The sequence below is a fragment of the Serinus canaria genome, chromosome 4 (assembly GCF_022539315.1).
Source record: "Serinus canaria isolate serCan28SL12 chromosome 4, serCan2020, whole genome shotgun sequence".
NCBI classification, from domain to species: Eukaryota; Metazoa; Chordata; class Aves; order Passeriformes; family Fringillidae; genus Serinus; species Serinus canaria.
The window spans coordinates 69,804,500-69,818,664 of NC_066317.1; the positions used below are offsets into that span (position 1 = coordinate 69,804,500).

The 14,165-nt window shown below is 62.7% G+C and overlaps 2 protein-coding genes across 3 annotated transcripts in view; both read right to left on the reverse strand.

Moving 5' to 3' along the window:
• ATP6V1B1 (ATPase H+ transporting V1 subunit B1) overlaps positions 1 to 12,452 on the reverse strand; it is an 18,034-nt gene extending 5,582 nt beyond the window's left edge. The window contains exons 1-4 of the mRNA XM_050974088.1: positions 12,202 to 12,452; positions 9,199 to 9,509; positions 1,597 to 1,652; positions 46 to 229 (exon numbers count right to left, since the gene is read on the reverse strand). Of these exons, the coding sequence (XP_050830045.1) occupies positions 46 to 229; positions 1,597 to 1,652; positions 9,199 to 9,509; positions 12,202 to 12,452 (802 nt within the window). The remainder of the gene's footprint in view (positions 1 to 45; positions 230 to 1,596; positions 1,653 to 9,198; positions 9,510 to 12,201) is intronic.
• VAX2 (ventral anterior homeobox 2) overlaps positions 11,681 to 14,165 on the reverse strand; it is a 23,611-nt gene continuing 21,126 nt past the window's right edge. Inside the window, exon 3 of one of the 2 annotated variants that reach the window (XM_050973402.1) lies at positions 11,681 to 13,438. In XM_050973402.1, coding sequence (XP_050829359.1) covers positions 12,730 to 13,438 — 709 coding nt within the window. In that variant the 3' untranslated portion in view covers positions 11,681 to 12,729. The remainder of the gene's footprint in view (positions 13,439 to 14,165) is intronic. The other variant, XM_050973403.1, reaches the window with a different exon arrangement.

Sequence of the window (14,165 nt, forward strand, 5' to 3'; positions counted from 1 at the left end):
TTGGGACAGGGACCCGGGACAGGGGCAGAACCCGGGGACAGAGACAGAGCCTCAGGTCGCGTAGCCCCCGCGTGTCGCCGTGTGGGGGTGTCGCCGTGTCCCCGCGGTGTCGCCGTGTCCCCGCGCTCACCTGCACGATGGCCTTGGTGCCCATCACCTCCAGCACCTGCCCGCTGCGGGTGGTGCCGTTGGGCAGGGTGAAGTTCACGATCTCGGCGTACTGGGCGAACTGTGGGGACAGCGACACGGGCAAACGGGGTGGCGGTGTCCCCTCTGTCCCCTCAGCCCAGCCCCTGTCAGCCCAGCCCCTCCTGCTCTGCTGGCGCTGCCTCAGTTTCCCTTCCTTTGGTCCTGAAGCCACCAAACTCTGAGTTGGGGACACACCGGGCAGCAAAGGGATGGCGGGGGGATGGCGCTGTCTGTCCCTGTCGCTGTCCCATCCCGGAGCTGGCCCCGAGCTGTGGCACTGCTCCGTGCCTCAGTTTCCCCTATGTCGAGGGGATTTTCTACTCCCGAGTCGGTGACAACAAGCGCTGTCACAGCCAGAGCCACCAGGCTGCCACCACCTCCAAGGCAGAGGTGTCCCCACGAGGCACGAGTGGCACTCATGGGGACACCGCGGGGGGCACAGAGGGGACTTTGTGTTGAGGGGACACGTCCTGCTCTGGGGACAGTGGCCGATGTCGCTGCTGCCCAGCACGGGCAGGGCTCTCCTCCTCCTCCTTTGATTGAGCTGATTAATTAATGAATTGCAGGGCCATGGAAATGCGACATCGGGTGACAAAACCCTGGGGATGTCACCCAGGTGGCCCCAGCCCAGCCAGGAGAGTGGGACAAGGGACAGGGAGGGTGACAGCAAGGGGACACGGGGGTTGTGGAGTGGCCCCGCTCAGAGCAGGATCCCTGTGGGAGAGGGAGCTTGGGCAGGGGACAAGGGACAGAGCTGGGAGAGGGGACAAGGGACAGAGCTGGGAGAGGGGACAAGAGACAGAGCTGGGAAAGGGGACAAGGGACAGACCTGCAAAAGGGGACAGGGAATGGGGGACAGGGGACAAGGGACAGGAGCCAGAGCTTGGTCAAGGACACAGGGGACAGGGCACAAGGACACAGGGGACAGGGGCTGAGCTCGGGCAGGGACACGGGACACGGGGACAGGGTGCCCGGACTGAGCGCACACGCGTCCCACGGAATGTCCCCAGTGTCCCCCGTGCCTGCGCACACGCCACCAGCGCGGGGACATGGGGACATGGGGACAAGGGGACACGCCACCCGCGCGTGCCGCCGGGGACAGGGCTCTGCTGCCGAGCGCGTCCAGAGGAGGGAGCTCGGACCCCGGAGAGGAGGGGACAGCCCAGGGGACAGCCCAGGGGACAGCCCAGGGGACAAGGGACAGGAGGGATGGCCCCGGGAAAGGGGACAGCCCAGGGGACAAGAGATGGAGAAGAAGGGACATGGGACAGCCCAGGGGACAGGAGGGAGGGGACAGAGGACAGGTGACAGGAGACTCACTCCCCCCACTGCACCCTCAGCACTGGGGTCCCCCCACAGCCCCAGGTGCCACCGCCAAGCTGTCCCCATGTCACCCCAGGGTCCTACCTTGACGTTGTCCAGCACCACCAGTGGCCCGTTGACACCGCACACTGTCCTGTAGGCTGGGGGAGGGGACAGCGTCAGTCCCCAGAGCCACGGGGCCACCCGGGCAGTGCCACCCGCGCATCCTGTCCCTTCCTGTGTCCCTTTCCCTGTCGCGGTGACACCCCGAGTGACCAGTGGTGGCCCAGCTGGACACTCCGTCCTGCAGGAAATGTCACTCAGTGGTGGCTTCCTGCCGCGCCACTCAGGGGTTGTGTCACCTTCTGGAGGTGTCCCCAAGTGCCCGCCGGGGATGTCACCGCTGGGAATGCCACCAGGGCCAGCAGGGAAGTGTCCCCTTGTCCCCTGCCAGTCACGCCTTGCCCGAGGATCCTGCCTGGTCCGGTGGGATGCGGCGACACTTCCCAAAGACCCCGCGGTGCTGGGGGGACCCTGGTGGCCCTGGGGACACCTCGGGGGTGACACTGGGATGGGGAAAGGAGGGTGTGACTCAGTGGGGACAGCCCTGGGACAGGGGGTGACAAAGGGGGACAGGGGACAAGGGTGACAAACGGGGAGATGAAGCTGGGTAGGAACACAGGGAGAGGCAGCGGATCCCGGGAATTTCGGGATTGGGATTTTGGGAATTCCGGGATTGGGATGGGATCCCGGAAATAATGGAGTTGGGATCGGATTGTGGGAATGCTGGGATTGGGATGGGATCCCGGGATTGGGATGGTGTCCTGGGAACGCCGGGACTGGGACGGGCTCCCGGGAGTGCCGGGATTGGGATCAGCTCCCGGGAGCGCCGGGCTTTGGGATCGGCTCTGGGGAACGCCAGGATTTGGATCTGCTCCCGGGAACGCCGGGTTTAGGATCAATTCCCGGGAATCACGGGGTTTGGGATCGGCCCCCGGGAATGCCCGGGCCGGGATCGGCCCCCGGCGGGTGCAGGTGCGAGGGAGCTGATCCGGCTCTAAGCCGCGCCTTGATCATGCCGGGAAGTGTCAAAGCCCCGAGCGCTGCCTCGGCCCCGCTGACCCCGCCGGGCCCTTTCATGCCCTGCCCCCTCTCTCGCACCGGGCTCTGCCATTCCCACCTGATCCTAATAGGATCGGAGAGGCCGGGCCAGCTGCAGGGCGTCCCGCGGGGATGGGGGTCCCTGATGTCCCCGTGCTGACGGTGGCATTGTCCCCCGGCCGGGACAGCCCCAGGGAGTTCATTCCTGGGCATGGGTCCCGTTTCTCCCGCTGGTCACAGCCCGATCCCGGGACACCCCCGGGGCTCTGTGGGGTCACCCCGGTGGCACAACGGGACCCTCGGTGTCCCCTCCCCTCAGCCAGGGCAGTGCCAGCGATGCCGGACATTCCAGCAATGGGATCATAGAATTCCAGACGGGTTTGTGTTGGGAAGGACCTTAAAGCCCAGGAATTCCACCCCTGGCACCTCCCACTGTCCCAGGTGGATCCAAGCCCCAGTGTCCAACCTGGCCTTGGGCATTCCCAGGGATCCAGGGGCAGCCACAGCAAATCCTGGAATTCCAGCCCAGCCCCTGCCCACCCTCCCAGACAGCAATTCCTTGCCCAGATCCCAGCCCAATCTCCCCTTTCCCAGTGGCAGCCATTCCCTGGCTCCTGTCCCTCTGTCCCTTGTCCCCAATCCCTCTCCAGCTCTCCTGGAGCCCCTCCAGGGACTCTGAGGATTCCCTGGAATTTTCCCTTCTCCAGGGGAACATTCCCAGCTCTCTCAGCTTTGCTCCAGAGCAGAGGGGCTCCAGCCCTAGGAACAGCTTTGGATTTGCTCCAGCAGCTCCACACCCTCCTGAATTTGGGATCCAGGAGCTGGAGCAGCTCCGCAGGTGGACTCTCACCTGAGCAGAGCCCAGGGACAGAATTCCCACCTTTCCCAATGCCACCTCCTCCCAGGGCTGCCCCCAATCCCTTCCTCTCCAGCCTGGATTTGTGCCCCATCCCAGCTCCTCCCGCCCTTGGCCTTGCTGAGCCCCACAAGCTTCTCCCAGCCCCACTCCAGGAGCTAATTAGCTAATTAGCCTTCTCTGCCCTTCCCCAATTAGGGCCGGCTCCTGCTGCTCGCCCATTCAGGCTCCGGAGGGGCCGGCACACCGGGAGCCCCCTCCCCGCCTTTTGTCCCCTTTATTCCCAAAGTGACCATCCGGCCTTTTATTCCCCTTCCCGCTCCCTCCCAAAGCTCTCCCGCTTCCCTTCCCCCGGCAGGGGTTTCTGGGATTTTTAATTTTCAGCAGCCCCAAAGCCACCCCCGTGGGACAGGGACGTTGGGAGTGTCACTTGTCCCAGCATGGGGGTGTCCAGTGCAGTCCCAGTGGCTGCCACCCCCTTGGGGACACTCCTGGTGGCCCTCTGGCCCCACCGGGATGGCTCTTCCCACCGGGAATGTGGGAGCCTCTGGCAGCACAGGGGATGACATTTGATCATCAGCCGAGCTCTCGGGTGATATGGAAATCCATCCTTAATCCATCCATCCATCCATCCATCCATCCATTCCTCCATCCATCCATCCATCCATCCATCCATCCATCCATCCATCCATCCATCCATCCATCCATCCAGCACATCCATCCACTCCAGCAATCCACACGTCCACCCGTCCACCGGTCCACCCGTCCAGCCGTCCATCCCGTCCATCCATCCATCCACTCCATCACAGCCAGCCATCCATCCAGCACAGCCATCCAGCCAGCCAGCCAGTCCAGCCACCCAGCACCCATCCAGCCATCATCCATCCAGCCATCACATCCAGCCAGCCCTCATGCCCAGCAGTCATCCATCCATCCAGCCATCATCCATACCATGCATCCATCCATCCATCCAGCCATCCATCACCATCCATCCATCACGTCCACCCGGCCACCCGTCATCCCTCCATCCATCCAGCATCAATCAACCCAGCCACCCATCCACCCATCCAGCCATCACAGCCAGCCATCCATCCATCCAGCCATCCATCCATCCAGCCATCCATCCTTGCATCACCTCCAGCCAGCCAGCCATCCATACATCCAGCCATCCATCCATCCATCCATCCATCCATCCATCCTTCATCCCTCCATCCATCCGTCCATCCATCCATCCCTCCATCCATCCGTCCGTCCATCATCCCTCCATCCATCTGTCCGTCCATCCGTCCATCCCGTCTATCCATGGGCAGGGCCCTCTGGACATCAGGGACTCCTGGACTGGTTTGGGTCGGGAGTGGCCTCAAATCCCCCCCGGTTCCATCCAGGGACCCCTCCCACCACCCCAGGCTGCTCCAAGCCCGGGGTCCAGCCTGGCCTCGGACACTCCAGGGGTCATTCCAGCCCCTCATCCCTGCTGGCTCTGGAATGTTCTGTCAGGACAGAGGGGGAATCACGACAGCAACGCCACGGGACAGCCTGGAAAGGGAGAGAGGAGGAGAAGGAGGAGAAAAAGGAAAAGAAGGAAAAGAAGAAGAAGGAGGAGGAAGAGGAGAAATAGAAGAAAGAGATGAGGGAGGAGGAAGAGGTGGAGGAGGTGAAGAAGGGTGAGAAATAGAAGGAGAAGAGGAGGAAGGAAGAGGAGGAGGAGGAGGAGGAGGAGGAGGTGGAGATAAAGGAGGAGAAGAATAAAAAGAAGAGGAAGAAGAAGAAGGAGAAGAGAAGGAGGAGGAGGAGGAGAGGGTCATAAAAGAGGAGGAGAAGAAGAAGGAGGAGGAAGAGGAGAAAAAGAAGATGAGGGAGAAGGAAGAGGTGGAAGAGGTGAAGAAGAAGAAGAAAAAGAAGAAGAAGAAGAAGAGGAGGAGAAGAAGGGGAAGAGGAGGAGGAGGAGAATAACAAGAAGAGGAGGAAGAAAAAGAGGAGGAAGAGGAGAAGAAAATGAAGAGGAGAAGAAAGAGAAGAACAAGAAGAAGAGGAGGAAGAGGAGGATGAAAAGAACAAGAAGAGGAGGAGGAGGAGGATGAGGAGAACAAGAAGAGGAGGAGGAAGAGGAAGAAGAGGAAGAGGAGGAAGAGAAGGGAAAGGAGGAAGAGGAGGATGAAAAGAACAAGAAGAGGAGGAAGAGGAGGATGAGAAGAACAAGAAGAGTAAGAGGAAGAAGAAGAGGAAGAGGAGGGAAAGGAGGAAGAAGAGGATGAGAAGAACAAGAAGAGGAGGCGGAAGAAGAGGAGGAGGAAGAAGAGGAGGAGGAAGGCCGAGAAGCGCCGGCCGAGCACCGGAAAGCCCCAGCAGCGATAATGAAGCCGCAGCCGCGGGCTGGGTGGGCTGCGGCCGCCGGTCGGGGGCACGGCCGGGGGGCGGGGGGCAGGGGGGAGAGGGGCCGAGGGAAAAGCGAAGTCTTTCAACCTGGCCTTTCCACACCCCCAGCCCCAAATTCACAGCTGCTGTCACATGCGATCTCCGTCAGCGCTGACACTCACGCACTGCTGACCAGCGCGGCCGCCGCGCGGGGGGGACCGCGGCCCCCGGTGACAAAGGGGACCCGACCCGGCTCCACCCGCCGCTAATTGCTCCCGCTCGCCCGCCCTGCCCTCCGCAGCCCCCGCCGCCCCTCCCGGCCCTCCGGCACGTAGGGCTCGGCTGCAAAGTGCGCCGGGGGCTCGCTGCCACCTCCGAGGGGGTCTTGGGGTCGGGGAATGCTTGGGGTGGGAAGGGGGCTTGAGGGTCGTCCTGTTCTGCCAGCTCAGGTGGATCCAAGTCCATCCAACCTGGCCTTGGGCACTGCCACGGATCCAGGGGCAGCCACAGGGAATCTGGGAATTCCAGCCCAGCCCCTCCCCCCCTCCCAGGCAGGAATTCCTTGCCAAAATCCCACTCAAATCGCCCCTTTTCCAGTGGAAGCCATTCCCCTTTTTTGTCACCTCATCCTCTGGGCTGGGTGTGGGGTGAGTGATGCTCAGCCCCCACCCCAAATTCCAGAGCTGGGAAGGGATGGGGACACCTGGAGCAGAGATGGGAAGCAGGAGGGATAAACAGCCCCCAGATCCCCCAAATCCCCAGTCCCAGAGCAAAGCTGTGGGTGCAGGGCTGCCCCAGCAGGTCCAGAGCTGGTCCTGAGCCACCCTGGGGCACAGGGAGGGTCCCCGGTGTCCCCCAGGGCACAGAGGGGGGACCCCAGCCCTGGCACCCCTCGGCAGGGGCAGGGAGGGGCAGAGGGTGCTGGGCACAAGGCTCTGGATGGGGCTGGATGCATCCTCATCCCTGGCAGTGTCCAAGGGACAGGGACAGGGCTTGGAGCAGCCTGGGACAGTGGGAGGTGTCCCTTGGGGTGGCACTGGGGGGGATTTAAACTCCCTCCCAACCCAAAATCCAGGATTTTATGACCTCAGGAATGCCCAATTTCCAGAACCCACCCCCCCTCTCCTCCTCCTCCCAACCCCTCTCAACCCCGAGCCCACCCTGGGACTTTTCCGACAATCCCTAAGTGACCGCTTCCCCCCTCCACCCCCGGCCGGCCCTGGTCGCCTCCTCAACCTGCCCATTGTGCCATGTGTCACTTTGTGCCGCGCTGTCAACCCCGCGGGGCTGGCCCGGGGCTGGCAGGGGCCGTGAAAGGCCCGGCGGGGGGTCACACTCTATGCCACTAATTAGGGCCCGGCGGCCGCGGGTTCCCAGACACACCTGCACGGTCATGTGGGGGCAGCCCCAGAAAAGGCGGCCCCAGCCAAGCGTGAAGCCGGCCAGGAAAAAAAAAAACTGGGGAAAAAACAAAAAAAAAAAAGAGAAAAAAAAGGAAAATTGAATCGCTGTGGGTTTTGCTGGTGGAAAAAAAAAAAAAACAGGGAGGGAGGAGAGGGGAGGGGAGGGATCCTAAAGGATGTGGGAGGAAGGGTGGGGGGTGTTGGGGGGCAGGGGGGGTCACAGCCCCCCAGGGCGGGGTGGCCGAGGGTTGGGAGTGTCCCTGGATCCTCCTCTGCTGTGCCCGTGTCCCAAACGGCACCAGGAATGGATCCCAAGGGCAGCACCCCGTGCCTGGGGTGTCAGGGATGATGGGGACATCCCTGGGGTGTCAGGGATGATGGGGACAGCTGGGACGTGGCAGTGTCACACCAGAATCACTGCTGGGCTGGGGCTGTGCAGACAAGTTGGGTGTGCTGCCTCCTGCTCCGTCCATCTGTCCGTCCAAACATGGACCCATCCATCCATCCATTCATCATCCATCCACCCATCCACCCATCCATCCATCCATCCACCCACCCATCCATCCATCCATCCATCCATCCATCCATCCATCCATCCATCCATCCATCCATCCATCCATCCATCCCTGCCCATCCCAGTTCTCCCAGTTCTGGGCACTGGGCTGTAGCTGGGGACAGTGACACTACTCTTGTGCTCAGTGCCACACTGTGACCCCACACTGTGACCCCAAACTGGGATCCCAAACTGGGAACCTGAACTGGAGCCCTTAACTGGGACTCCAAACTGGGACCTCAAAATGGGACCCCAGACTGGGACCCTAAACTGGGACCCCAAACTGGGCCCCAGAACTGGGACCCCGAACTGGGGGAACCCCGCACCCCCTTGAGCTCAGGCGCCCACAGCCCCACGCTGCCCCTCCCCCATGTTCAGGGCTGTCCCCACCGCTCCGAATGTCACCGCCAGGTCCCCCCCCCCCCAAGCCGTGCCACCCCCTCTGTCCTTCCTGCCACCTCCGCTGTCACCTCCCAGAGCATTTTGGGGCGTGGGGACCCTCCTCCAGTGGCCCACCTGGGTGACAGGGACACACCGGGGACAGGACTTTGTCCCCGCCTGGGTGGCGGTGCCGGGCTGGGCACAGGGGGGACAAACGCGTCCCTCGAGGGGACAAACGCGACCAGCGGGAAGAAATTGGGGCGGTTTTTTCCTGGCAAAGGGACACGCGGGTGACACCCGAGCCAAGGGCTGGCGCTCGGCCAGGTGACACGGGCAGGAGCCACCCGCGGGTGGCCGCTGTTGACAGCAAACACGGCGGGTGGCCGGGCAGGGCCAGCTCGGCTCGGCAGGGACCGGAGCCACCCGGTTGGGGACATCCCAAGGAGGTGGCTTCGAAGAGCCCGGCCCCGGCAGCGAAAGCACAAAGGTCACAACGGACGCCCTTGGTGACAGCGGGGGCTTGGGGACAAGGTGACAGGGGGATGGTCCAGCCCCGTGTGGTGCTGGCACGGTGCCAGGTGTCGTGATGTCGCCGTGGGATGGGGACACAATAGGAAGGGCACCCCGGTTGTCACCACGGCGCCCCACAGGTGTCCCCAGGGTGGGGACAGCTTTCCCGGTCCTTGTGGGTTCTGTCCCCAGGAGGGGACACCCCCGCAGCCCCACACTGTCCCCCTGTCCCCCCGAGAGACACTCGTGGCCCCTGTGCCACCCTGCCTGTCGCAGTGCCACCCAGCCGTCCCCTCCTGAACCAGTGTCACCCGCCCATCTATCCCTGCCATCCCTGCCTGCCCCAGTGCCACCCAGCCGTCCCTGTCACCCCGGCCAGTCCCAGTGCCACCCACCCGTCCCTGTACCTGCTCCAGTGCCACCCACGCACTCCTGCCCGATGTCACCCCTTCGTCCCTGCCACCACTGCTTGGGGACAGAGCGATGTCCCTCCCCGCCCCGGGGCTCCCCCTCGGTGTCCCCTCGGTGTCCCCGTGTCCCCCACTCACTCAGCCGGGGGTTGCTGTGGAAGTCGCGGGTCACGGCCAGCCCGTGCTCGCGGGCGGCCGCCAGCTCTGTCGCCGCTGCTGTCACCTTGGTGGCGGCCATGGCCCTGTCCCTGTCCTTGTCGCCGTCACGGTCCCGGTCCCGCCGGGCAGGACACGGCAGCGCCCCGGGTTTTGTAGCCCCGGCCCGGCCCCCGCCGGTCCCGCCCGCGACACCGACGGCAAAGGTGACACCGACAGCAAAGGTGACACCGGAGACACAGGTGGCACCGGCGACACAGGTGACACCGGAGACACAGGTGGCACCGTGTTGGCTGTAAACAGCGGGAGGGAGCGGCAGGAGGCGGGATCGCAGGAGCCGGGATGGGGGCAGGGAATGGGAATGGGAACGGGAATGGGTTGGGATAGGGATGGGAATGGGAACGGGAACGTGAATGGGAATGGGGATTGGAATGGGGATGGGAATGGGAGTGAGATAAGGGATAGAGATGGGGATAAGGGGTATGAGATAGGGAATGGAATAGGGAGAAGGGATAGGGATGGGAATAGGGATAGAGAGAGGGAGAGGGATAAAGAACGGGGGGATGAATAGGGATAAGGGGTAGGGATAGGAAATGAGGATAGGGATAAGGGATGGGGTAGGGAATAGGGATAAGGGGTAAGGATAGGGACAGGGATGGGGACAGGGACAGGGATAGGGACAGGGACAGGGATAGGGATAGGGATAGGGATAGGGATAGGGATAGGGATAGGGATAGGGATAGGGATAGGGACAGGGACAGGGATAGGGACAGGGACAGGGACAGGGAGAGGGACAGGGACAGGGATGGGGACAGAGATAGGGACAGGGACAGGGACAGGGACAGGGACAGGGACAGGGACAGGGACGGGGACAGGGACAGAGATAGGGACAGGGATAGAGATAGGGACAGGGACAGGGATAAGGACAGGGATAGGGACAGTGATAGGGACAGGGACGGGATAGGGATACGGACAGGGACAGGGATAAGGGATAGGGATGTAGATAAGGGACAGGGATCAGGATAGGGATGGGGTTAGGGATAAGGGATAGGGATAAGGGAATGGGATAGGGAACAGGACAGGGATAGGGAATGGGACAGGGATAGGAGTAGGGATAAGGATAAGGGATAGGGAGAGGAATTGGGATATTCCTGCTCCTCAGCAGGGATAAGGGATGCGAGCCAGGGAATGGGATAAAGGATCAAGGCTAGGGAGAGGGAAAAGGAGAGGGAGAGGGACGGGGATGAGGGATAGGGATTTGGGATAGGGATAAAGGGTTGGGATAGGGCTAAGGAACAAGAATAGGGATAAGGGATTGCGATAGGGGATGGGGATCGGGACAAAGGATAAATGGGATAAAAGACAGGAAAACAGGGAAAATAGGGATAAGGGATTGGGATAAGGAATAAGGATAGGGAAAAAGGGGGGCGCACGGATCCTCGGGGGCTCTGAGGACACAGCAGAGGGGACAACGGTGGCCTTAGAAATGTCACCCTGCAATGTCACCCACGGGGCCAGTGACACCCGGAGCGGGGGCGGGGCGGCCCCACAGGCGAGGGAGGATGAGGAGGAGGCGGAAGGAGGCAGGACGTGACTTTTATTAACATTAGAAGCCATAAATCCCCACATTTTCCCTTAAAATTGGACATCTATGGTTTTCCAGTCATCCCAGTCTGGAGGAGCCCCTGGCACCGAGTGGGACAAACTGGGGGTGTCCCCAAGCTGTCCCCAACCCCCCACGACAGCTCCACTTTGGAGGAAGGAGCTTTGGAAAAGCTTTGGATGGGATTTGGGATTTTTGGGGTCAAAGGGGTAAAAGGAGCAGCGCCGGGACTCCCGCGGATCTTTCAGGATCACCAGAGCAGGCAGGAAAACCCCAAGGATATTCCCAAATCCACATTCCCAAATCCAACCCGGGCTTTGTTTTGCCCGAATTGTCCCCAAATCCCCTCCGGCCACGGAGGTTGAGGGGTCTGGGGGTTCCCTTCTCCACCCGATTCCTCCTGGTGAGCCCGGGAATTTTCCTGCTTGGAAATCCCTAAATCCCAGCCGGAGTGGGGCTGGGAAGAGGGAAAAGCAAAATCCAAGCGAGGCCCGCGTGGGGCTGGGGACAGAATTCCAGAGGTGGGGACACGGCCGCTTCCCTGTCCTGGCTCCACCTGGATCGGGAAGAGGCGGGATAAATTAAAGGATTAGGGGATGATATTTGGGAAAAATCCCAAATATCGTTGGAGCAATTCCAGGCGAATTGTGCCAGAACTGGAGGAGAGCGGGACAGGCAGGATTGTCACTTGTCACCTGTCCCTGCCTCAGTTTCCCCGCCCGAGCCGTCCCCTGTAAATGCTCCAAAGGGAGCGGAGCAATAAATAACAATTCCCTAAAAACGGGGGAAAATTAAAGAAATTACCCAAAGTTTCTCATAAAATCTTTTATTTTAAATATTTCCCTGCAAAATCCTGGGAATTCGGGGCCCCGGGGATGCGGGAGGAGCAGCCCGGGGGTGGGCGGGGATGCTCAGTGTTAATGATCATTATTAATTAATGAATTGATTAATTAACCAACAGCAGCGGGTTTGGGGGTGTGGGGGGAGCGCCCAGGGCAGGGCCTGGGTGTGGGGAGGGGGCTCGGGGTGTCCCCCTGCTCCTGTCACAGCCGTGTCCCTGCAGGGCGGGGGGTGGCACTGCGGGGTGGTGACACCGCAGGGTGTCCTGGCAAGGTGGTGACACCGTGGGGTACCTGGTGATGCCACCCCGGGGTGTCCCGGCAAGGTGACACTCAGATCCCCCCAACAGCTGCTACTGTCCCCAAGAGCCACTTCATGCAAAGTCCCCCTTGTCCCCAACCCCACCCTCAGCCCGAGTGGCCCCGCAGGAAGCCACTGTCACCCCCTGGGAGCTGGAAAGGGACCCTGGCTGTGGCAGGTGACCCTGGCTGTGACAGGTGACAAGGGGGGTGTGGCGGGTGCCAGTGCCAGCACGGGGTCACTGCGGTGCCACCCCAGGGTGGGTCTGGGGGTGCTGCCGGACCCGCCCTGCCCCAGAGCGGCAGATGCCACTGTCACCGCTGTCCCCAGCTGTCACCCAGCGGGGTGGGACAGCGACCCCCAGCCCCTCGGGGGGTCCCTGTGGGGACGGCCCCAGGAAGGGACCGGGCGGTGTTTGGGCTCCGCAGGAGCCTGCGGGTGTCCCGGGGGGGCGGCAGCCGCTCGTTCCCAGCACGGCGACAACTGGGGACATCACCCAGGCCACCGGAGCCGCCCTCGGAGGACAAACACCCGCCGGGAGCAGCGCCAGGACCCTGCGGTCACCGCGGGGACCTCAGCCCGGAGCAGGCGGGGAAACTGAGGCACGGCGCTTCTCCGAGGACACCGCGGGGACAGAGCCCCGTGTCACCTCGCGCTGTCCCTTTTGTCCCTCCGGAAAAGACACTCGGGCCAGCGCCACCCCCCGCTGCTCCTGCCCCCTTCCGCCGATACCTGGAGCGGGGCTTTGGTGACAGTGACACCTCGGAGTGTCACCAGCTCAACCCTGGTGACATCCGCGCCTCCACCGGCCCGGGGGGAGCTGCCATTCCCGGGGGCGCACATTCCCGGCGGGAATTCCCAGGTCGGGGTGGGGACGGACGACGACGATCTGGGCTTGGAGTGGCGGAGGGGGGAGGTGACACTTTTTGACACTGTTTTTTTGGGGGGGGGTTGTGTTTTTTTGGGGGGTTTCTTTTAAGGGCTCGGCTTCTTGCCGTGTATAGAACTGTCCTTCCTCTCCAGCCGCGTGTAAGGCTCGAACGCGGAGGCTCCCGGCGGGAAAGAAGCGGGCAGGTCGTGCAGGCTGCCCAGCAGCGGCCCCCCAAAACACAGCGGCCTCCCCGGCAGCCGCGGCGACGGCGATGAGGATGAGGAGGACGAGGAGGAGGAAGCGGCGAGAGACGGGACGTGCAGGCCGAAAGGCGGCGGGGCCGGGGGGCTGCTGCCACCGCCCAGCCCCGGCGGGGACGCGGGGCCCGGCGGGGCCAGGCTGGCCGCGGGGCTGGGCACCGGGCCGGGGTTGGAAGGGGGGGACAGGAGGCTCGGGGGGGCCGGCACGGACAGGAGGCGGCCCTGCTCCAGCAGCCGCAGGATGTTGCAGGTGGCGAAGGACTCGGAGGTGCTGGAGGAGCGTTTCTCAGAGTCCCTGCTCTGGTCCTTCTTCTGCTTCGTGCGGCGGTTCTGGAACCACACCTTGACCTGGGGAGGGGGGTTTGGGGTGGGGAGGGGGGGGACAGGAGGGCACGGACGGAAAGAGAGCGCGGGGGGGGCCGGGGAGAGAGAGGCGAGAGCCAGGAGAGAGCGAGAGATACGAGAGAGAGAGAGATGGATTAGAATAAACGGCCAAGCGAGGTCCGCCCTCCCGGGATCCGGCCGCTCCCCGGGAAAGGGAGAATTCCTGCGGGGCCCGAGAGGGGAGAGGGGCCCGAGCCTGCGGGGGGCACCCCGGGGATGAGAGCACCGGGATGGGACTCGGGACTGGAGCCCGGGAATGGCAGCCCAGGAATGGGACTTGGGACATGAGCCCAGGGTTGGGATGGCAGGGATGGAACCCCAGGGATGGAACCTCAGGGATGGGATCTCAGGTTTGGGAGCCTGGGGATGGGTCCCCATGGATGGGACCTCTGGAAGGGAACCCCCGGAATGGGACCCCAGGAATGGAATCCCAGGGATGGAATCCCAAGAATGAGATCCCAGGGATGGGACCTCAGGAATGGGATCCCAGGGGTGGAACTTGGAACGGGAACCCAAGGTTGGGATGGCAGGGATGGAACCCCAGGGATGGAATCCCAACAATGAGATCCTAGGGATGGGACTTGGAACAGGAGCCCAGGATTGGAATCCCAGGGGTGGGAGCTCAGGAATGGGATCCCAGGGATGGGAATCCAAAGAGGAGCCCAGGATTGGGAGCCTGGGGATGGGTCCC